General features: G+C 42.8%; 1 protein-coding gene across 1 annotated transcript in view; it reads right to left on the bottom strand.

The window, feature by feature from the left end:
• CCDC180 (coiled-coil domain containing 180) overlaps nucleotides 1-25,436 on the bottom strand; it is a 618,906-nt gene that overhangs the window by 217,112 nt on the left and 376,358 nt on the right. Inside the window, exon 28 of the mRNA XM_086924739.1 lies at nucleotides 24,508-24,655. Within this exon, the coding sequence (XP_086780865.1) occupies nucleotides 24,508-24,655 (148 nt within the window). The remainder of the gene's footprint in view (nucleotides 1-24,507; nucleotides 24,656-25,436) is intronic.

The following is a 25,436-nucleotide window of genomic DNA, read 5'->3' as shown; positions in this document are numbered from 1 at the left end:
ATCTCATTCAATTCACCAGGCTAAGAATCACAAGTTCTAGGATCTCATTCAAGTCACCAGGCTAAGAATCACAAGTTCTAGGATCTCATTCAAGTCACCAGGCTAAGAATCACAAGTTCTAGGATCTCATTCAAGTCACCAGGCTAAGAATCACAAGTTCTAGGATCTCATTCAATTCACCAGGCTAAGAATCACAAGTTCTAGGATCTCATTCAAGTCACCAGACTAACTATCACAAGTTCTAGGATCTCATTCAAGTCACCAGGCTAAGAATCACAAGTTCTAGGATCTCATTCAATTTACCAGGCTAAGAATCCGACGTTCTAGGATCACATTCAATTCACCAGGCTAAGAATCAGAGGTTCTAGGATCTCATTCAATTCACCAGGCTAAGATTCACAAGTTCTAGGATCTCATTCAAGTCACCAGGCTAAGAATCACAAGTTCTAGGATCTCATTCAAGTCACCAGACTAAGAATCACAAGTTCTAGGATCTCATTCAATTCACCAAGCTAAGAATCACAATTTCTAGGATCTCATTCAATTCACCAGGCTAAGAATCACAAGTTCTAGGATCTCATTCAAGTCACCAGGCTAAGAATCACAAGTTCTAGGATCTCGTTAAAGTCACCAGGCTAAGAATCACAAGTTCTAGGATCTCATTCAAGTCACCAGGCTAAGAATCACAAGTTCTAGGATCTCATTCAATTCACCAGGCTAAGAATCACAAGTTCTAGGATCTCATTCAATTTACAAGGCTAAGAATCCGACGTTCTAGGATCACATTCAATTCACCAGGCTAAGAATCACAAGTTCTAGGATCTCATTCAATTCACCAGGCTAAGATTCACAAGTTCTAGGATCTCATTCAAGTCACCAGGCTAAGAATCACAAGTTCTAGGATCTCATTCAAGTCACCAGGCTAAGAATCACAAGTTCTAGGATCTCATTCAATTCACCAAGCTAAGAATCAGAATTTCTAGGATCTCATTCAATTCACCAGGCTAAGAATCACAAGTTCTAGGATCTCATTCAAGTCACCAGGCTAAGAATCACAAGTTCTAGGATCTCATTCAAGTCACCAGGCTAAGAATCACAAGTTCTAGGATCTCATTCAAGTCACCAGGCTAAGAATCACAAGTTCTAGGATCTCATTCAATTCACCAGGCTAAGAATCACAAGTTCTAGGATCTCATTCAAGTCACCAGACTAACTATCACACGTTCTAGGATCACATTCAATTCACCAGGCTAAGAATCAGAGGTTCTAGGATCTCATTCAATTCACCAGGCTAAGATTCACAAGTTCTAGGATCTCATTCAAGTCGCCAGGCTAAGAATCACAAGTTCTAGGATCTCATTCAAGTCACCAGGCTAAGAATCACAAGTTCTAGGATCTCATTCAATTCACCAAGCTAAGAATCAGAATTTCTAGGATCTCATTCAATTCACCAGGCTAAGAATCACAAGTTCTAGGATCTCATTCAAGTCACCAGGCTAAGAATCACAAGTTCTAGGATCTCATTCAAGTCATCAGGCTAAGAATCACAAGTTCTAGGATCTCATTCAAGTCACCAGGCTAAGAATCACAAGTTCTAGGATCTCATTCAAGTCCCCAGGCTAAGAATCACAAGTTCTAGGATCTCATTCAATTCACCAGGCTAAGAATCACAAGTTCTAGGATCTCATTCAATTTACCAGGCTAAGAATCCGACGTTCTAGGATCACATTCAATTCACCAGGCTAAGAATCAGAGGTTCTAGGATCTCATTCAATTCACCAGGCTAAGATTCACAAGTTCTAGGATCTCATTCAAGTCACCAGGCTAAGAATCACAAGTTCTAGGATCTCATTCAAGTCACCAGGCTAAGAATCACAAGTTCTAGGATCTCATTCAATTCACCAAGCTAAGAATCACAATTTCTAGGATCTCATTCAATTCACCAGGCTAAGAATCACAAGTTCTAGGATCTCATTCAAGTCACCAGGCTAAGAATCACAAGTTCTAGGATCTCATTCAATTCACCAGGCTAAGAATCACAAGTTCTAGGATCTCATTCAAGTCACCAGGCTAAGAATCACAAGTTCTAGGATCTCATTCAATTCACCAGGCTAAGAATCACAAGTTCTAGGATCTCATTCAAGTCACCAGGCTAAGAATCACAAGTTCTAGGATCTCATTCAAGTCACCAGGCTAAGAATCACAAGTTCTAGGATCTCATTCAAGTCACCAGGCTAAGAATCACAAGTTCTAGGATCTCATTCAATTCACCAGGCTAAGAATCACAAGTTCTAGGATCTCATTCAAGTCACCAGACTATCACAAGTTCTAGGATCTCATTCAAGTCACCAGGCTAAGAATCAGAAGTTCTAGGATCTCATTCAATTCACCAGGCTAAGAATCACAAGTTCTAGGATCTCATTCAAGTCACCAGGCTAAGAATCAGAAGTTCTAGGATCTCATTCAATTCACCAGGCTAAGAATCACAAGTTCTAGGATCTCATTCAAGTCACCAGGCTAAGAATCACAAGTTCTAGGATCTCGTTAAAGTCACCAGGCTAAGAATCACAAGTTCTAGGATCTCATTCAAGTCACCAGGCTAAGAATCACAAGTTCTAGGATCTCATTCAATTCACCAGGCTAAGAATCACAAGTTCTAGGATCTCATTCAAGTCACCAGACTAACTATCACACGTTCTAGGATCACATTCAATTCTCCAGGCTAAGAATCAGAGGTTCTAGGATCTCATTCAATTCACCAGGCTAAGATTCACAAGTTCTAGGATCTCATTCAAGTCACCAGGCTAAGAATCACAAGTTCTAGGATCTCATTCAAGTCACCAGGCTAAGAATCACAAGTTCTAGGATCTCATTCAATTCACCAAGCTAAGAATCAGAATTTCTAGGATCTCATTCAATTCACCAGGCTAAGAATCACAAGTTCTAGGATCTCATTCAAGTCACCAGGCTAAGAATCACAAGTTCTAGGATCTCATTAAAGTCACCAGGCTAAGAATCACAAGTTCTAGGATCTCATTCAAGTCCCCAGGCTAAGAATCACAAGTTCTAGGATCTCATTCAATTCACCAGGCTAAGAATCACAAGTTCTAGGATCTCATTCAATTTACCAGGCTAAGAATCCGATGTTCTAGGATCACATTCAATTCACCAGGCCAAGAATCACAAGTTCTAGGATCTCATTCAATTCACCAGGCTAAGATTCACAAGTTCTAGGATCTCATTCAAGTCACCAGGCTAAGAATCACAAGTTCTAGGATCTCATTCAAGTCACCAGGCTAAGAATCACAAGTTCTAGGATCTCATTCAATTCACCAAGCTAAGAATCAGAATTTCTAGGATCTCATTCAATTCACCAGGCTAAGAATCACAAGTTCTAGGATCTCATTCAAGTCACCAGGCTAAGAATCACAAGTTCTAGGATCTCATTCAATTCACCAGGCTAAGAATCACAAGTTCTAGGATCTCATTCAAGTCACCAGGCTCAGAATCACAAGTTCTAGGATCTCATTCAATTCACCAGGCTAAGAATCACAAGTTCTAGGATCTCATTCAAGTCACCAGGCTAAGAATCACAAGTTCTAGGATCTCATTCAAGTCACCAGGCTAAGAATCACAAGTTCTAGGATCTCGTTAAAGTCACCAGGCTAAGAATCACAAGTTCTAGGATCTCATTCAAGTCACCAGGCTAAGAATCACAAGTTCTAGGATCTCATTCAATTCACCAGGCTAAGAATCACAAGTTCTAGGATCTCATTCAAGTCACCAGACTAACTATCACACGTTCTAGGATCACATTCAATTCTCCAGGCTAAGAATCACAAGTTCTAGGATCTCATTCAAGTCACCAGGCTAAGAATCACAAGTTCTAGGATCTCATTCAAGTCACCAGGCTAAGAATCACAAGTTCTAGGATCTCATTCAATTCACCAGGCTAAGAATCACAAGTTCTAGGATCTCATTCAAGTCACCAGACTAACTATCACAAGTTCTAGGATCTCATTCAAGTCACCAGGCTAAGAATCAGAAGTTCTAGGATCTCATTCAATTCACCAGGCTAAGAATCACAAGTTCTAGGATCTCATTCAAGTCACCAGGCTAAGAATCAGAAGTTCTAGGATCTCATTCAATTCACCAGGCTAAGAATCACAAGTTCTAGGATCTCATTCAAGTCACCAGGCTAAGAATCACAAGTTCTAGGATCTCGTTAAAGTCACCAGGCTAAGAATCACAAGTTCTAGGATCTCATTCAAGTCACCAGGCTAAGAATCACAAGTTCTAGGATCTCATTCAATTCACCAGGCTAAGAATCACAAGTTCTAGGATCTCATTCAAGTCACCAGACTAACTATCACACGTTCTAGGATCACATTCAATTCTCCAGGCTAAGAATCAGAGGTTCTAGGATCTCATTCAATTCACCAGGCTAAGATTCACAAGTTCTAGGATCTCATTCAAGTCACCAGGCTAAGAATCACAAGTTCTAGGATCTCATTCAAGTCACCAGGCTAAGAATCACAAGTTCTAGGATCTCATTCAATTCACCAAGCTAAGAATCAGAATTTCTAGGATCTCATTCAATTCACCAGGCTAAGAATCACAAGTTCTAGGATCTCATTCAAGTCACCAGGCTAAGAATCACAAGTTCTAGGATCTCATTAAAGTCACCAGGCTAAGAATCACAAGTTCTAGGATCTCATTCAAGTCACCAGGCTAAGAATCACAAGTTCTAGGATCTCATTCAATTCACCAGGCTAAGAATCACAAGTTCTAGGATCTCATTCAATTTACAAGGCTAAGAATCCGACGTTCTAGGATCACATTCAATTCACCAGGCTAAGAATCACAAGTTCTAGGATCTCATTCAATTCACCAGGCTAAGATTCACAAGTTCTAGGATCTCATTCAAGTCACCAGGCTAAGAATCACAAGTTCTAGGATCTCATTCAAGTCACCAGGCTAAGAATCACAAGTTCTAGGATCTCATTCAATTCACCAAGCTAAGAATCAGAATTTCTAGGATCTCATTCAATTCACCAGGCTAAGAATCACAAGTTCTAGGATCTCATTCAAGTCACCAGGCTAAGAATCACAAGTTCTAGGATCTCATTCAAGTCACCAGGCTAAGAATCACAAGTTCTAGGATCTCATTCAAGTCACCAGGCTAAGAATCACAAGTTCTAGGATCTCATTCAATTCACCAGGCTAAGAATCACAAGTTCTAGGATCTCATTCAAGTCACCAGACTAACTATCACACGTTCTAGGATCACATTCAATTCACCAGGCTAAGAATCAGAGGTTCTAGGATCTCATTCAATTCACCAGGCTAAGATTCACAAGTTCTAGGATCTCATTCAAGTCGCCAGGCTAAGAATCACAAGTTCTAGGATCTCATTCAAGTCACCAGGCTAAGAATCACAAGTTCTAGGATCTCATTCAATTCACCAAGCTAAGAATCAGAATTTCTAGGATCTCATTCAATTCACCAGGCTAAGAATCACAAGTTCTAGGATCTCATTCAAGTCACCAGGCTAAGAATCACAAGTTCTAGGATCTCATTCAAGTCATCAGGCTAAGAATCACAAGTTCTAGGATCTCATTCAAGTCACCAGGCTAAGAATCACAAGTTCTAGGATCTCATTCAAGTCCCCAGGCTAAGAATCACAAGTTCTAGGATCTCATTCAATTCACCAGGCTAAGAATCACAAGTTCTAGGATCTCATTCAATTTACCAGGCTAAGAATCCGACGTTCTAGGATCACATTCAATTCACCAGGCTAAGAATCAGAGGTTCTAGGATCTCATTCAATTCACCAGGCTAAGATTCACAAGTTCTAGGATCTCATTCAAGTCACCAGGCTAATAATCACAAGTTCTAGGATCTCATTCAAGTCACCAGGCTAAGAATCACAAGTTCTAGGATCTCATTCAATTCACCAAGCTAAGAATCACAATTTCTAGGATCTCATTCAATTCACCAGGCTAAGAATCACAAGTTCTAGGATCTCATTCAAGTCACCAGGCTAAGAATCACAAGTTCTAGGATCTCATTCAATTCACCAGGCTAAGAATCACAAGTTCTAGGATCTCATTCAAGTCACCAGGCTAAGAATCACAAGTTCTAGGATCTCATTCAATTCACCAGGCTAAGAATCACAAGTTCTAGGATCTCATTCAAGTCACCAGGCTAAGAATCACAAGTTCTAGGATCTCATTCAAGTCACCAGGCTAAGAATCACAAGTTCTAGGATCTCATTCAATTCACCAGGCTAAGAATCACAAGTTCTAGGATCTCATTCAAGTCACCAGACTAACTATCACAAGTTCTAGGATCTCATTCAAGTCACCAGGCTAAGAATCAGAAGTTCTAGGATCTCATTCAATTCACCAGGCTAAGAATCACAAGTTCTAGGATCTCATTCAAGTCACCAGGCTAAGAATCAGAAGTTCTAGGATCTCATTCAATTCACCAGGCTAAGAATCACAAGTTCTAGGATCTCATTCAAGTCACCAGGCTAAGAATCACAAGTTCTAGGATCTCGTTAAAGTCACCAGGCTAAGAATCACAAGTTCTAGGATCTCATTCAAGTCACCAGGCTAAGAATCACAAGTTCTAGGATCTCATTCAATTCACCAGGCTAAGAATCACAAGTTCTAGGATCTCATTCAAGTCACCAGACTAACTATCACACGTTCTAGGATCACATTCAATTCTCCAGGCTAAGAATCAGAGGTTCTAGGATCTCATTCAATTCACCAGGCTAAGATTCACAAGTTCTAGGATCTCATTCAAGTCACCAGGCTAAGAATCACAAGTTCTAGGATCTCATTCAAGTCACCAGGCTAAGAATCACAAGTTCTAGGATCTCATTCAATTCACCAAGCTAAGAATCAGAATTTCTAGGATCTCATTCAATTCACCAGGCTAAGAATCACAAGTTCTAGGATCTCATTCAAGTCACCAGGCTAAGAATCACAAGTTCTAGGATCTCATTAAAGTCACCAGGCTAAGAATCACAAGTTCTAGGATCTCATTCAAGTCCCCAGGCTAAGAATCACAAGTTCTAGGATCTCATTCAATTCACCAGGCTAAGAATCACAAGTTCTAGGATCTCATTCAATTTACCAGGCTAAGAATCCGATGTTCTAGGATCACATTCAATTCACCAGGCCAAGAATCACAAGTTCTAGGATCTCATTCAATTCACCAGGCTAAGATTCACAAGTTCTAGGATCTCATTCAAGTCACCAGGCTAAGAATCACAAGTTCTAGGATCTCATTCAAGTCACCAGGCTAAGAATCACAAGTTCTAGGATCTCATTCAATTCACCAAGCTAAGAATCAGAATTTCTAGGATCTCATTCAATTCACCAGGCTAAGAATCACAAGTTCTAGGATCTCATTCAAGTCACCAGGCTAAGAATCACAAGTTCTAGGATCTCATTCAATTCACCAGGCTAAGAATCACAAGTTCTAGGATCTCATTCAAGTCACCAGGCTCAGAATCACAAGTTCTAGGATCTCATTCAATTCACCAGGCTAAGAATCACAAGTTCTAGGATCTCATTCAAGTCACCAGGCTAAGCATCACAAGTTCTAGGATCTCATTCAAGTCACCAGGCTAAGAATCACAAGTTCTAGGATCTCATTCAATTCACCAGGCTAAGAATCACAAGTTCTAGGATCTCATTCAAGTCACCAGACTAACTATCACAAGTTCTAGGATCTCATTCAAGTCATCAGGCTAAGAATCAGAAGTTCTAGGATCTCATTCAAGTCACCAGGCTAAGAATCACAAGTTCTAGGATCTCATTCAAGTCACCAGGCTAAGAATCACAAGTTCTAGGATCTCATTCAAGTCACCAGGCTAAGAATCACAAGTTCTAGGATCTCATTCAAGTCACCAGGCTAAGAATCACAAGTTCTAGGATCTCATTCAAGTCACCAGGCTAAGAATCACAAGTTCTAGGATCTCATTCAATTCACCAGGCTAAGAATCACAAGTTCTAGGATCTCATTCAAGTCACCAGACTAACTATCACACGTTCTAGGATCACATTCAATTCACCAGGCTAAGAATCAGAGGTTCTAGGATCTCATTCAATTCACCAGGCTAAGATTCACAAGTTCTAGGATCTCATTCAAGTCGCCAGGCTAAGAATCACAAGTTCTAGGATCTAATTCAAGTCACCAGGCTAAGAATCACAAGTTCTAGGATCTCATTCAATTCACCAAGCTAAGAATCAGAATTTCTAGGATCTCATTCAATTCACCAGGCTAAGAATCACAAGTTCTAGGATCTCATTCAAGTCACCAGGCTAAGAATCACAAGTTCTAGGATCTCATTCAAGTCACCAGGCTAAGAATCACAAGTTCTAGGATCTCATTCAAGTCCCCAGGCTAAGAATCACAAGTTCTAGGATCTCATTCAATTCACCAGGCTAAGAATCACAAGTTCTAGGATCTCATTCAATTTACCAGGCTAAGAATCCGATGTTCTAGGATCACATTCAATTCACCAGGCTAAGAATCACAAGTTCTAGGATCTCATTCAATTCACCAGGCTAAGATTCACAAGTTCTAGGATCTCATTCAAGTCACCAGGCTAAGAATCACAAGTTCTAGGATCTCATTCAAGTCACCAGGCTAAGAATCACAAGTTCTAGGATCTCATTCAAGTCACCAGGCTAAGAATCAGAATTTATAGGATCTCATTCAATTCACCAGGCTAAGAATCACATGTTCTAGGATGTCATTCAAGTCACCAGGCTAAGAATCACAAGTTCTAGGATCTCATTCAATTCACCAGGCTAAGAATCACAAGTTCTAGGATCTCATTCAAGTCACCAGGCTAAGAATCACAAGTTCTAGGATCTCATTCAATTCACCAGGCTAAGAATCACAAGTTCTAGGATCTCATTCAAGTCGCCAGGCTAAGAATCACAAGTTCTAGGATCTCATTCAAGTCACCAGGCTAAGAATCACAAGTTCTAGGATCTCATTCAAGTCACCAGGCTAAGAATCACAAGTTCTAGGATCTCATTCAAGTCACCAGGCTAAGAATCACAAGTTCTAGGATCTCATTCAATTCACCAGGCTAAGAATCACAAGTTCTAGGATCTCATTCAAGTCACCAGACTAACTATCACAAGTTCTAGGATCTCATTCAAGTCACCAGGCTAAGAATCACAAGTTCTAGGATCTCATTCAATTTACCAGGCTAAGAATCCGACATTCTAGGAACACATTCAATTCACCAGGCTAAGAATCAGAGGTTCTAGGATCTCATTCAATTCACCAGGCTAAGATTCACAAGTTCTAGGATCTCATTCAAGTCACCAGGCTAAGAATCACAAGTTCTAGGATCTCATTCAAGTCACCAGGCTAAGAACCACAAGTTCTAGGATCTCATTCAATTCACCAAGCTAAGAATCACAATTTCTAGGATCTCATTCAATTCACCAGGCTAAGAATCACAAGTTCTAGGATCTCATTCAAGTCACCAGGCTAAGAATCACAAGTTCTAGGATCTCGTTAAAGTCACCAGGCTAAGAATCACAAGTTCTAGGATCTCATTCAAGTCACCAGGCTAAGAATCACAAGTTCTAGGATCTCATTCAATTCACCAGGCTAAGAATCACAAGTTCTAGGATCTCATTCAATTTACAAGGCTAAGAATCGGACGTTCTAGGATCACATTCAAGTCACCAGGCTAAGAATCACAAGTTCTAGGATCTCATTCAAGTCACCAGGCTAAGAATCACAAGTTCTAGGATCTCATTCAAGTCACCAGGCTAAGAATCACAAGTTCTAGGATCTCATTCAAGTCCCCAGGCTAAGAATCACAAGTTCTAGGATCTCATTCAATTCACCAGGCTAAGAATCACAAGTTCTAGGATCTCATTCAATTTACCAGGCTAAGAATCCGACGTTCTAGGATCACATTCAATTCACCAGGCTAAGAATCAGAGGTTCTAGGATCTCATTCAATTCACCAGGCTAAGATTCACAAGTTCTAGGATCTCATTCAAGTCACCAGGCTAAGAATCACAAGTTCTAGGATCTCATTCAAGTCACCAGGCTAAGAATCACAAGTTCTAGGATCTCATTCAATTCACCAAGCTAAGAATCACAATTTCTAGGATCTCATTCAATTCACCAGGCTAAGAATCACAAGTTCTAGGATCTCATTCAAGTCACCAGGCTAAGAATCACAAGTTCTAGGATCTCATTCAATTCACCAGGCTAAGAATCACAAGTTCTAGGATCTCATTCAAGTCACCAGGCTAAGAATCACAAGTTCTAGGATCTCATTCAATTCACCAGGCTAAGAATCACAAGTTCTAGGATCTCATTCAAGTCACCAGGCTAAGAATCACAAGTTCTAGGATCTCATTCAAGTCACCAGGCTAAGAATCACAAGTTCTAGGATCTCATTCAAGTCACCAGGCTAAGAATCACAAGTTCTAGGATCTCATTCAATTCACCAGGCTAAGAATCACAAGTTCTAGGATCTCATTCAAGTCACCAGACTAACTATCACAAGTTCTAGGATCTCATTCAAGTCACCAGGCTAAGAATCAGAAGTTCTAGGATCTCATTCAATTCACCAGGCTAAGAATCACAAGTTCTAGGATCTCATTCAAGTCACCAGGCTAAGAATCAGAAGTTCTAGGATCTCATTCAATTCACCAGGCTAAGAATCACAAGTTCTAGGATCTCATTCAAGTCACCAGGCTAAGAATCACAAGTTCTAGGATCTCGTTAAAGTCACCAGGCTAAGAATCACAAGTTCTAGGATCTCATTCAAGTCACCAGGCTAAGAATCACAAGTTCTAGGATCTCATTCAATTCACCAGGCTAAGAATCACAAGTTCTAGGATCTCATTCAAGTCACCAGACTAACTATCACACGTTCTAGGATCACATTCAATTCTCCAGGCTAAGAATCAGAGGTTCTAGGATCTCATTCAATTCACCAGGCTAAGATTCACAAGTTCTAGGATCTCATTCAAGTCACCAGGCTAAGAATCACAAGTTCTAGGATCTCATTCAAGTCACCAGGCTAAGAATCACAAGTTCTAGGATCTCATTCAATTCACCAAGCTAAGAATCAGAATTTCTAGGATCTCATTCATTTCACCAGGCTAAGAATCACAAGTTCTAGGATCTCATTCAAGTCACCAGGCTAAGAATCACAAGTTCTAGGATCTCATTAAAGTCACCAGGCTAAGAATCACAAGTTCTAGGATCTCATTCAAGTCCCCAGGCTAAGAATCACAAGTTCTAGGATCTCATTCAATTCACCAGGCTAAGAATCACAAGTTCTAGGATCTCATTCAATTTACCAGGCTAAGAATCCGATGTTCTAGGATCACATTCAATTCACCAGGCCAAGAATCACAAGTTCTAGGATCTCATTCAATTCACCAGGCTAAGATTCACAAGTTCTAGGATCTCATTCAAGTCACCAGGCTAAGAATCACAAGTTCTAGGATCTCATTCAAGTCACCAGGCTAAGAATCACAAGTTCTAGGATCTCATTCAATTCACCAAGCTAAGAATCAGAATTTCTAGGATCTCATTCAATTCACCAGGCTAAGAATCACAAGTTCTAGGATCTCATTCAAGTCACCAGGCTAAGAATCACAAGTTCTAGGATCTCATTCAATTCACCAGGCTAAGAATCACAAGTTCTAGGATCTCATTCAAGTCACCAGGCTCAGAATCACAAGTTCTAGGATCTCATTCAATTCACCAGGCTAAGAATCACAAGTTCTAGGATCTCATTCAAGTCACCAGGCTAAGAATCACAAGTTCTAGGATCTCATTCAAGTCACCAGGCTAAGAATCACAAGTTCTAGGATCTCATTCAAGTCACCAGGCTAAGAATCACAAGTTCTAGGATCTCATTCAATTCACCAGGCTAAGAATCACAAGTTCTAGGATCTCATTCAAGTCACCAGACTAACTATCACAAGTTCTAGGATCTCATTCAAGTCACCAGGCTAAGAATCAGAAGTTCTAGGATCTCATTCAATTCACCAGGCTAAGAATCACAAGTTCTAGGATCTCATTCAAGTCACCAGGCTAAGAATCAGAAGTTCTAGGATCTCATTCAAGTCACCAGGCTAAGAATCAGAAGTTCTAGGATCTCATTCAAGTCACCAGGCTAAGAATCATAAGTTCTAGGATCTCATTCAATTCACCAGGCTAAAAATCACAAGTTCTAGGATCTCATTCAAGTCACCAGGCTAAGAATCAGAAGTTCTAGGATCTCATTCAAGTCACCAGGCTAAGAATCAGAAGTTCTAGGATCTCATTCAAGTCACCAGGCTAAGAATCATAGGTTCTAGGATCTCATTCAAGTCACCAGGCTAAGAATCACAAGTTCTAGGATCTCTTTCAAGTCAGCAGGCTAAGAATCACAAGTTCTAGGATCTCTTTCATGAATAATGAAAGGAAGACATTTCAAATGTGAGGGTCTCAACACAGTGCCGAAAGGCTAGGAGATTTAATTTGTATCTATGCCACCAAATCCGGTTTGCATGTATGCCCTTGTACAGCATCAGGAAAGCTGAACTACTAAAATGCACAAAGGACCTACTCAACAAGAACGCAATAGCTCCTGCTCCACTCTAGGGAAGGACACAAGACTTCTATCCATCCTGTTTCCAGAAGAAAAGTGTAGGGATCTATGCTTATTGGAATTGTGGGGATGTTGCTAGGAGACTGGAATGTTATGATGTGAATAGTAGACAGTACAGAGGAAGCTGTGGAAGGAGCTGGAGGTCTCTTCACTTCTGACCAATAAAAGACTTCTTCAACTATTTAACTTGGATTGGAGTTATCTTCTTTACATTGGCGACGAGGATGGGTGTTTGGAAGAGTGTACCTCACTAAGCAAGGGTCTAACCTGCTTGGTTGGCGCCACCAGAAAGATCTAGGAATTGTACTGAATCCCAATGCTTCTGAACCTGTTTCTTCATTCTCTGTTCTTAGTATAGATACTTTTGAAACAGATGTGATGAAGAAGTTTCCTAATGTTTTTACAGAAAAGTTAGGAAAATTGAAGGGATTTTCTCATAAAATCATTCTCAAGAAAAATGCGGTGGCAGTGGTTCATAGAGTAAGAAATTTACCACACTTGATGAGAGAACCCCTGAAAATAGAATTGGACAAGTTGTTAGACCTAAAGATCATAGAGCCTATTGAGGCGTCTGAATGGCTCGCCCCCATTGTAGTCGCGCCCAAGGATGGTGGAACCAAAATTCGTCTCTGTGTAGATTTACGCGATTTAAATAAGAATATATGGGTTGATAGGCAACCACTGCCTAATATTTCTGAAATGTTAAGTGCCATGGGTGGTGGTGTGATATTCAGTGTAATTGATATGTCTGCAGCCTACCACCAAATTGACTTAGACGAAGAATCAAGGCACCTTACTTCGTTTGTAACACCACTGGGGGCATTTCGATATTGCAGGATGCCATTTGGGTTGGCTTCAGCGTCAGCAGTGTTTCAGAGAGTAATGGAGAGGGTTTTGAAGGGGATTGAGAATGTATTATGTTTTCAGGATGACGTGTTGGTAGTTGGGAAGGATTGTCAACATCATGATAGGATTTTAACACAAGTTTTGGAGCGTATGGAAGTTAATGGTTTGACCATAAAAAAGGAAAAATGTCAACTGAAGAGAGATTGTGTGACGTATCTGGGTCATGAAATTTCAGGTTTAGGTATTAAGCCAAAAAAAAGTATAATTTCTGCAATTAATGATGCTCCTACGCCAACGACTAAAGATCAGCTAAGGTCCTTTTTAGGGTTAGCTGAGTATTGTTCAAAATTCATTAGAAATTTTTCAGATGTTGTCGAGCCTTTAAGGCGCTTGATGAAGAATGGTGTGGTTTTTGAATGGGATCAAGTGTGTGAGGATGCTTTTAAGCGTGTGAAAGTTGGAATTATTCATGCACCTACTTTAGGTCATTTTGACATTAAGGCCAAAACTTTTGTTACCACTGATGCTAGTGCTGTGGGACTTGGGGCTGTGCTTTCTCAGACATCTGGTGGTGTGGAAAGGATTATAGGTTTCGCCTCTAGGAGATTACAGGGTGCAGAAGTATCTTACTCGGTTATTGAGAGGGAGGCTCTCGCTTGCACGTGGGGGATTAAACACTTTAGATATTTTCTTTGGGGTTTGCCCTTCAAAATGCGCACAGACCATAAGCCTCTCGTGCATTTATTTAAAGGAGGTAGAGGTTTGGAGGGTAATGTCACCCCTAGGATATCGAAATGGATTTTATCAGTGCTTGAGTACAATTTTCAGATGGAATATGTGAAAGGAGAGAAAAATGTTGTTGCGGATTGTTTATCCAGAATGCCTATAGACTTAGTAGATCTGATAGATGTGGAAGATCCTGTAATTAGTTGCAATGAGATTCTTACTTTTGATAAAAGTGATTGGGAATCTGGCATGGCAGATGATCAAATAATTCCCTTGGTTATGAAATATGTTTCTGAAGGATGGTCTAGGGAATCCCTCAATGACACTCGCTTGAAGAGTTTTTCTAATGTAGAAGCTGAATTGAGTATATCTGAAGGGAAGTTGTGGAGGAGAAACCGTTTGGTGCCACCGTGCAATCTTAGATCAAAGATTATGAATATAGCACATGAAGGGCATTTGGGAAGGAACATGACCAAGAGGAGGATTCGCGAATCCTATTGGTGGCCAGGGATGGATGGTGAGATTGATGAGTTGGTTAGGCATTGTCATGCGTGTGCTGCTAGCGATAAAACGAAAGTTGTTAGGCAGCCTTCTCTTTCCTGTGTTGAATTTCCGGTACGGCCCTGGGAGAAATTAGCGATTGATTTCTTGGGACCTATTTCCAAATTAGGTACTCGGAATAGGTTCATAATGGTTCTTGTGGACTATCATTCTAAGTGGTTCGTAATGGAGTCCACTGAAAGTATTGACACAAAGAGAGTGATAAATTTTTTGGAGAGAACATTTTTAAATGAAGGTATTCCAAAAACTTTGGTTTCAGATAATGGCGTGCAGCTAGTGTCAAGACAAATGAAAGAATTTTTAGATGGCATGGGAATTTGTCATGAGAAGGTTGCATTGTTTAGGCCACAGGCCAATGGCCTTGTGGAAAGGATCAATAGATTGTTGATGGACAACATACAGTTGTCATTGGCGAATGGTTTGATGTGGTCTGAGGAGCTTAAGAAAATGGTCTGGTCTTACAGGATTACTCCACATTCGGTCACCGGTATTTCTCCATTTGTCTCTCTAAAGGGGCGTGAGCCAGGTCTGAAGGAAGTTCCGGGTTGGCTCAAGAACAAGGAATGTGTGTGGGTTGACCGATCAAGCGTGAAGGATTATGTTGTCAGTGGGCAGCGTGATTCTACACATTCATACAATCTCAGAATGAGGGTGAAAGATCCGAATATATGTGTTGGTGATTGGGTTGTGACAAAGAAATGTGGCATTGTAGCTAAAGGGGAAAGTAAATATTCTCAACCTAAACAAGTAAAGGTTGTAAAGAAAAATGTTCTCATTCTAAATGATGGTTCTGCTTGGAGCTGTGGGAATGTTGCAAAGTGTAATGCTCCATAACTTCTATTTGTTCCTGTATGCTTTGTTCCTTGTTCTCTTTAGATATTTTATTTGTATATTTTCTTCTGATATTGTAATGGGGGGAGATGTGTAGGGATCTATGCTTATTGGAATTGTGGGGATGTTGCTAGGAGACTGGAATGTTATGATGTGAATAGTAGACAGTACAGAGGAAGCTGTGGAAGGAGCTGGAGGTCTCTTCACTTCTGACCAATAAAAGACTTCTTCAACTATTTAACTTGGATTGGAGTTATCTTCTTTACAAAAAGTCATCAGGGTGATGGCGCAAGTCCTTGACTGAAAAGCAGTAAACACGTGGATTTCAATGATTTGTTTAAAGACAGACTGTCTTCAAACAATTATCCCTCTAGTTCAACCAAAAGAATCAATGGTAAAGCTAGATTTGCACGTTTCCAGTCCTACCCTTTCGGTTGAAGTCAGCCTAGAGGGTATTCAAGAAAGTGCTAGCCCCAAAATTGGCTCTAATGCAGAATCAAGGAATTGCACTTAACTCTTACCTGGAGGATTGGTTGGTTTGTGCTCACTCGAAGGGACTTACAGATGTTCATTCCACAGGGTGCTCTCAGAACTCCAGAGACACAGGTTTCTCATAAACTGGGTGAGATCCAGCCTGACTCCAGCTCTTGATCTCAAGATCGTATAATCTAGATTTTTTACATCCATGTGGATAGTTTTCCTTTCACAAAACAGGATTCAGAAGACTCACAGATGTTTTGAATTTACTGAGCCTTCACATCCGAAAACTAGAGATTGTGTCCAAACACACAAGTTCATGGCAGCAACTGTGGAATTGGTAGTACAGGCAAGGTTTCACCTGGGTATTGTTGTCTGTCATCTTCTGAAATTCTAGTAATCAGCATCTATGACTTCAGCTACTGTGATTCTCCTGAATCACAGTATCAGGAGGCATTTAGAATGGTGGCTAGAGCCTAGTCATTTAAGGAAGGGTGTATGCCTCCTTCCCCACTTGTCATAGATCATCATTACAGATGCCAGTGGTTACGTTTGGAGGCCTGCTCTAGAGTCTGTGTGAAATTCAGGGCGAAGGTCTCAGTTAGACTAATATCACTTCTAAAACTGGAAGGAACTATCCGCAGTCGGATTACCTTTTTGAAAGTTACCCCTCTGATTCAGGGATCCTCTGGAGGGATAAGACAAGCAATCTTACAACCAGGTCTTATCTGAACTGACAGGGGAACCAGATCCAGGTCTCTGGTACTGTTAGTAGAGATGGTTTTTGGATGAGAAGAATGTATCCTTTGCCTCAATTTTAAAGTATTGATGAGAATTAAGAGAGCAAAACCATGGGTGTAATGGTTGTGTGTTTTTCGCCCTGCTTGTCTTGGCTCCCACTTTTTCCTCAGTTGGGGAGAAGTCAGGAATGGTCTTGCCACCCCCGCTAATTTCTCCTGTGATAATCGAGAGGATGGTCACCAAATTACATCTGCTGGCTTATGGGCGGGGGGCCCCCTGCCAGCAGCTGCAAAAATTATAAAATAAAATGAAAAACACATGTGGGTTTGTCTCCATCCCGAGCTGTGTTACCGAGTTGGAGACAGCAGGCACAGGCTCCCAGTCTCTCTGGGAGAGCAAATCATTGGTACTGAGGCCAATCCTGATGCTGCTCTTATGCATGCAAAGATTCTGGGAGCCTGTACCGGTGAAGAGCAGAAGAGCTGCAATGCAGCAGTTAAGTTATTTTTGTATTTGTTTTTTGTTGTTGCTGTTCATCCCTACACTCTTCTCCCTGCCACACCAGCTGCTACGCTGATGGCTTGGAAGATGAGAGGTCAAGGCTTCAGAAAAAAATACTTACAAGGGTATTGGACTTGTTGGTGCAGCTTTCAACGAGAGGACCTATGCTTCCTCCACACGTGCATCATTGGAAGTCATTGGTGTGATAGGAATGATTATGACCAGTGTCTTGAGAAGAAGTTAAGATTCTAGCATTTCTCAAGGAAGGGTTTAATTTGGGTCAAGTAGTTGCAACACCTAGGTTGCAATATGCAGCCATTAAGGCACTAGAGAAACCCTGACACGAGCATGCTAGACCATTAGTTAAGAGTTTGTTTTTTGATTCGGATTTGATTTTGGTTTTGGATACTTTAAAAGTGAACCTTTACAATCAATTTCCTTTCAATGTTTAATGCAGAAATGTATTTCTTGTTGCAATCATCTCAGCAAGCAAGGAGATTTGGTCAAATGGAATAGTTATGAAGCAAAACCCTTTATTTAAGGATCTTGCCAGACAGTTGGCCCGAAGACATGGTCCTTTTTTGTTGCCAAGATAAACACACAGTTCTGTTGGCACGAAGATGTGATTTTGTCTCACTTTGTTCCTAATCCCTTCTCTTCAGAAGAAGAAACTCTTCATGCCTCTTAAAAATAAGAGGGCTGTTTCTCATCTAGGAAAGAGTGTCTGAATTCAAGAAAGTAGATTCTTTATTTGAGAATTTGTGTCCAGTGAGGAAATGATCAAAATCCTCCATTTCATCTTAGATCAGGTGGATTTGGTATGCTAATGAAGGAGCTTATGCTGAAAGAGGTTTAATCTTCTTCAGGGAGAGATTAAGGTAAATCGACCAGAAGTATGACAGCTTGATGGGGGAGGTCCAAGATCCACCATTTTGGAAATGTAAAGGACCGCAACCTGGGCAGCTCCTTCTACCATTCTGAAACATTACAGAATCCAATGTGATTAAACAAATTCGGATGACTTTCGATCAAAAGTACTTTTGGCTGCAGTGCATGTTTACCTGGAGTTGGGATATATGACCCGGAATGCAGAGCACAGCAACCTAGAAATGGTCCTGGCTCACATGAACGGCATGCAATGCCTGTGGGCCGGCATGATGGTAAAGTAGAAAAACATGTCCTGGAGGTCCAACGCCACCATTTTGACTCCAGGATCCAGGGCAGACAAGATCATGGCCAGGATGAGAAGTCTGAATCTCTCCTTTTGTAGAACGGCATTGGGAGGGTGCAAATCTAGGATAGGGCAGGGGTCTTCATCCTTTTTTGGCACCAGAAAGTAGCAGGAATCGCAACCACAACCTACTTCTGATGTGGTTATCCTCTTGATTGCTACTTTGGCCAAAACAGCCTGCTCTTCCTGTGGGACAAAGGAGAGCTGGTCCTCCGTCAGCCGAGCTGGAACAGGTGGCAAGGGAGGGGGCTCTCCAGAAATGGAAGGGCACAACCTCACTGGATAATTTGGATCATGTCTTCATTGGGGGCAGGTAGTGCCTGATCCTGCCACCAACAGCATAACTGTGCTACACAGAGGCTTGGGGGGCTTGGCAGCCGGAGGCACAGGAGATTGGGCCGTACGCGGATGTGGGTCCCACATCTTCTGTGGAGACTGCTTCAATTGCCACTTAAGGGCTTGGAAGACATGCTCAACCACCTTCTATGAGGTTTGGAGGTAGCAGCCCTAGAGGCATGAGTTGTCCACTGATGGCAATATCAGGCTGTCGGACGGGGTCCAGCCCCTTGGATTCTCTATTCAAAGTAGTGACAGAAAATGCACTAGGTTTGATTTTGGCATTTGAGGCACGCACCACCAGGCTCTTGGGTGTCAAATACTGGGTGGGGAAAGACGGTTCCCCTGGGATGGGGAGGTGGCGACGGACAATCATTCTGTGCACTGGAATACCTGTGCAGGGTTTGGCCCGAGCCCCCAGGAGAATATCTATGAGGGCTTTGTTTAAGGGAAGAAGGCCTATGCAGTGGGTAGCCTGACTGAAGCACCAATGTCAAGACATTGGTCTTGACCTGGATGGAAGGATGAGGACCACTGCTGCCCTCCTCACCACCAGGATAAAAGATATGCCCTCCTCCTTAATAGGTCCCAGGAATAATACCAGGCCAGAATCTGGAGAAGTATCCAGTCCACTGGTATCTCCCAGCTCTCTTACCAGTTGCCATCCTTGTAGCAGTGGTAAGCCTCATCGGTAGGTCAAGAGACGTATAAGCATTGTCATTGCCACCCCCCAAAATCAAATCCTACAAAGACAGGGGCAGCATGTCAGAACTGGACGGTGTCTGGGATGACGGTGGCAGGTGGCACCAGCGACGTCGGGTGTGGTGTGGGGAATGTATGCTATGCAGACCCAGAGGTGGAATCAGACAGTCCAGCTGACGTCTGGAGCGGTCTCGCTGGTGGCATCTCAGCTGGGGCATGTGAGAAGTTAGCCTGATATGTGATGTCCACTATTCTAGTGGGCACCCTGTATCAGTCCAAACAACCCTTATGGTGATGGTTGTAAAGTCAACCTTATAGACCAGCTATCCTACAGGTAGCATGGATAAAGCAGTCTTAGGCTAAAACTTCAGAGGGCACGTAAAGCCAGCTGTTTTACCATATGTAACCCCTTGAATACCAAATGAAAGGACACCACACAGGGTATATATAAAATATATATGTATTTATTACTAAAACAACCCCTCTGAGCTCTTTATGAGATCAGAGGCACAAGCACATAACTAGATACTTAATTATCATACAATAAGTTGCACAAAATACAGTAGGGCCCTAGGGGCACGCTAAACCAAATACTAAAATAGTGGTATAAGAACCATGTCACAGAGAATGGATAGGCCTAGGGCCTAGGGAATCGCTGGGGCTACGCTGTACTACCAATGGATAGGAAGCAGGAGGCCAATGGGAGGCGTGTGCAGTGTCTTTACACACACACGAGTTACCATAGAGTTAGAATGGGAATGAAAGAAATGGAAACTAGTTCTTTTAGGACACTTCCGGATGGACTAGGAGAAAGCTACTGAAAACTGGGACACTAGGATAGTCAATATCCACAGGAGCACCAGAGTACTCGCGTTACCTCACCCACAGGAAGCGGGTGCATAGGTGTCAAAGTGTGTCTGGTTTCGTCGCTGAATCCTATGGAGCCTTGGAGAAAGATGCTGCAGGCGACCAGGAGAGAAGTGTCCGGGTGGATCGAGGATGAAATGTACCTGAAAGCAGAAGGGACAGAGTCTGGGTCACTAGCCAGTGACCAGGAAGGAACCAGGAAGGAGCCAGGCGATGTCATGAAGCAATCAGGTGATGTTGTGAAGCTTGTCTCTGCAGCCACGTGGACCAGGAGGTGTCGGCGCCGACCAGGAGCTGGACACGGACTGTCCCACGAAAGATCTCGCAGTCGGCGGTGTCGGCTTCCGGATTGGAGTCAACAAGCCTTGGCAAAGGCAACCCACGCAGGAATCGAAGATGGCTTCTGGATCAGACCAGCAAGGTCTGATGGGCTTCTCCTTTTCAGAGAAGCAAGGGCCAGCCTGGAGCAACCAGGCCAGCGGTGAAAATTCGTTGGTTCGTTGTCACAGAGGCCACTATCCAACGGGCAAGTGACCGGACAGACGCGTTGAGCACAAAAACACAAGCAGGCCCCATGCGGCACTCGTGGAGTGTGGAGGGCTGTGCGTCAGTGCAGAAGGTGCTCGGGGCTGGGGCTTCTCAATCCCCAATGTACAGCTTCGAGGGTGCCTCGGGAGCTGCGCAGGTAGCAAAGTGCAGGTTTTCCAAGATGGCCGGTCCCACGTCTCTCGTCGCCTCAACGGGTCTCAGCTTTGCTGTGGCTGTGGATCGGGCGCAGGGAAGTCTGGTTCTTGTCAGGCTCTGTGATCGGGCTCCGGCGGGAGCAACGATAAAGCAAACCGCAGATCGCTGGATGGTGCCTGTTTGCACAGGGTGGTCACTCCTTGACCACAAGGGAGATTCTTCAGTCTTCTATCTTCAGTAGAACGTCGAAGGTCCAGAGTTTTGTTTCAAGTTTCAGTTCAGGATAAATCTAAAGTCTCTTGACTCAGCTCCTACCTATATACTAATCTGAGGGGCTGGATTACCTGCTAGATCCCTCCTATAGGTGGGACCAGGGAAAGGGGTGGTTACACCCCTTTCCCTTTGTCCAGTTTTGCACCAGAGCTGGGGCTGGAGTGCCCCAGCAATTGGTTTGAACCGGGCTATGCATGGGACACCTTGTGTGCCCCAGGCAGTGTCTCATTTCATTCAGCCTTCCCTGCCCCAATACACTATGGCCTGTCTGGGGTGGTGCTCGCACCTCCCAAGGCAGGAAACCCTTTGTCCAAGCCTCCCTCGCTGGAAGGACTCCCAGCAGCAGGAGGTCAGACTTGTGTCTGTGGCAGCAGCATCCATTTTGTGATGCTGAGGCTCTGGTTAACTTTAACCGGGTTTAGTGGAAACAACATGTCTTCTCCCTCTAGAAGGGTTGAATGCTACCCCCGTCACCAGAACTTGCGAGGGGGTAGTATTCCAAAGCGTATGACACCAACATGTTTTGATAAAGCCAAACCAAAGTTAGCATTCAACCGCGAGGATGATAATGCACTTATCATAGAACAGCTATAAGGACATGGTTCCGAAAGCTGCAGACAGGCTCAGCTCATGCTAGAGCCTCATCTCACATAAAACCAAGCACTCTGCCTACAGGATTGTTAAGGCCTGCCATAGGAGTGACTTATAGGTGTATATGTGTCTATATATAAGGTTAGATATAGGTATACTATATCTTAAAGCAAAGGGTGTTTACACCACCTTGCCCCAGCTGAGTGATCAGCCAGTTGTGTCAGGTTGGATAGCCAGCCAGGGGTGGCAAAAGATATGCTGCAGCCCATGGTAGGCCTTGGATTCACATATGCCCTGGGTACTTAAGGTACACTATACAGGGGCTCATAAGGTGAACCAATATTCAATTGGAGATGTACCTAAAGTACATGGAGTCCATTTTACAGAGAGATCAGATAGCCTGGGGCCCTGATTAGCAGGATCCCAGGCCAACTAAGTCGAAAACCAGCTAAACACTAGGCAAAACATCTGGGGTAACCATAGTCAGGTATCCAGCTTCCTGTAGGGCACCTCTCATCTCTCTAAGGCCCAAAGCTGTGCCAGAGGGAGTTGAGGGCCCAAAGATGAAGTGTATGGTCAAAATGTGACTGAGGTAGTTCACCGGATCTGCACTGTTGGCACTGAAAGAAAAGAGATGATGTCAGTTTTCCAGGGCAGAGCGGATATAGGCACCATGTACATCATGTCTGATGTGAACGATGTCGACATGGAGCCACTTACAACACCTATTGGCGAACAGAGCTATTGCTCAAGATTTTCCATATTCCGTCTGAACCTGGGGAATTGTGTATGGTGAGGAATTTGCAGTTTGAAGTCTCTATCACAAATAGGCTATAGGTGTTACCAGCATCAGGCCATTATATAGGCAGTTCTATTGCTAATGTAGGGCCAGCACCAGGCCCTTATTTAGGATGTAATGGTGCTAACGTACAACCAGCATCAGGTCAATATATAGGCAGCGCAGTTGCTAACATATGACTGGCATCAGGCCATTATATAGGTTGACGGATCAAAGGGAGTGAACAAACTTCTAATGGGGGATATTTACTGACTTTCTCCCACCCAGGCATCCCTAATGGTTATTAAAAGGACTCCTAAGGCCATGCTACTTCTTCAAGTCCTTGCCCAGAATCAAGGGGCCTCTGGGCAGTCTCAACCTTGAAACTCAAGGAAGCATAAAAGAAATTGGAGTGTATCTCATTTTCAATATTCCCTTATTTACTGGAAAAGAACGCCGAGAGTTGGTGTGCGATTTTAAAGGTGAAGTGGACATGTTCGTTTGATATATTCTCAAGAGATTGCTTCATCCAGCAGCGTTCCCATGAATATTTGTGCCGGGTGATGCTTTTAAATGAAGTTTGTCGAAAATCAACAAATCCCTTGACAACCACATTAGTGTTCATGATGTTTAGTTCCTGGTGCTCAGTTCTCTGTCCATAGTAGTGTGGGCCTCACTACTCCCTACCATTGCCTTTGTAAATCGCTGTCTATTAACGGGCAACAGTTCAGTATCTGGACTGGACTGTTGTTAACGTACAAGCGGCATCAGACCAATGTAGATGCTGCACCATTACTAATGTGGGACCAGCATCAGGCTAAAATACAGGCTGCACAATTGCTGATATATATGACCAGCAATTATGTCAATATATAGGCTGTACTATTGCTAACCTATGACCGGAATCAAACCACTATAGAGACTGTACTGTGACTATTATAGTATGACCTCAAGACAATATATGAGTTGTACCGTTGCTAATATCAAGCCAATATACAGGCATACCACACCACCAGCGTTCGGCCCATTCACAGGTTGTCCCATCGCTAACACAGAACCAGCATCAGGCATACATCCAGGCTGTACCATTGCAAATACATAACCGGTATCAGGCCAATATACGGGCTGCACTGTTGCTAATGTGTGCCTGGCATTAGCTCCATGCACCAGCTGCATCATTGCGATCATAAATAGGGCCAACATTCAGCCCATGCACAGGCAGTGTCATTCCTTTCATAACTAGGGCCAAAATTAGCTCCATGCACAGGCAGTGTCATTGCGATCATAGATAGGGCCAACATTAGGCCCGTGCACAGGCTCTATCATTGCTTTCATAACTAAGGCCAACATTAGGCCCATACACCGGGTGAACCATTGCTATCATAGAGAAGGCCAACATTTGGCCAATTTACAGGATGTACCCCATCCTGGAGTAGGATGGATATCAGCCAACATCAGCCCAATATACAGTCTGTTGCATGGACAACTGTCTTCAGGACACTATACATGCTGTACAATTGCTAACGTACGACCAACAGAAGCAGCTCATTCTTCCTGTTTTTCTGATGTATGTCCTGCATACCCATCTCTACAGACCTCTGAATGTTTGTACACGTGGTGCAACTGTCCCCGACTGATGTGGTCATTTATTTAATCTAACATTTAAAGGAATGCTTCTTAAGCTTACCGTACCCGCTCACTGATGATCTTCTGACAGCAGACTTCCTCTTCTCCTCAGCAGAAGCCACCACTGGAGAGGCAAAGGGTGATGCATTCACTCTGGTGTCAGATGAGGGTGTGGGAGGGCGCGGCATCATGGCGGGAGGATTCTGCTGAGTACCTTCACAAACAAGAAAATATAAGAGTGACAATCCTGCATCCATCTCAGCCAAGGCCTACTTCAAGTCACCCAACAAGCTGCAGCTGCTTCTTCGCAGTCGAAGAATCCTGACTGCTTAGCTCGCTCCCTAAGAACCTTTGCACCCTGAAACCACCTCTTGGTCAGAAAGAAACTCGCAGCCAACTTTTACTATACTGTGTGGACCCACAACCTCCAGCTAGAATCGTGTTCAGGATAGGTTACTGAGTTGAGACACAGAAGTCTTTTCATTAATTATATGGTATGGCATGATATCATTTATTTAGCGCTTGTTGACCCAAGGGGGGCACTGAAACTCTGTTTTGGGCCTATGTGCAGAGTTTTTCATGTTGTGCATGATGGTCAGAGAGGTGTGGTTGCTGTATAGCTGGACGCAATGCCATGCGGTGTGATGAGTGAGGGTAAGTAAGACAGACACACAAATAATAGTTCTAATACCAGCAAATCAGAAAGAAATCCTTTTGTTCGGAAGAGATAGTGAGATGTGGTCAGAACAATGGTGACCAGATCAATTAAAACCTGCACCACTGCCAAAGGAGGCGGTTAAGACCCCGGGCTTTTGGTTTGACAGAGGTCTTTCTTTTTATGCTCAATACAAGTAGTCGCAGGGACCTGCTTTGGGCTCCTGAGAGCACTAAAACCCATACTTGGTTTCTTCGAGCCAAAAGTCCGGCAGACTATAATACAGGCTACACTCCTATTGAGATTGGATTATGGCAATTCCCTTTATCTGGGTGCTAAT

Source organism: Lissotriton vulgaris, chromosome 5, assembly GCF_964263255.1.
Source record: "Lissotriton vulgaris chromosome 5, aLisVul1.2, whole genome shotgun sequence".
NCBI classification, from domain to species: domain Eukaryota; kingdom Metazoa; phylum Chordata; class Amphibia; order Caudata; family Salamandridae; genus Lissotriton; species Lissotriton vulgaris.
Note: the sequence above shows the minus strand (reverse complement) of the source record. Positions and strands in the feature narration are given on the sequence as shown.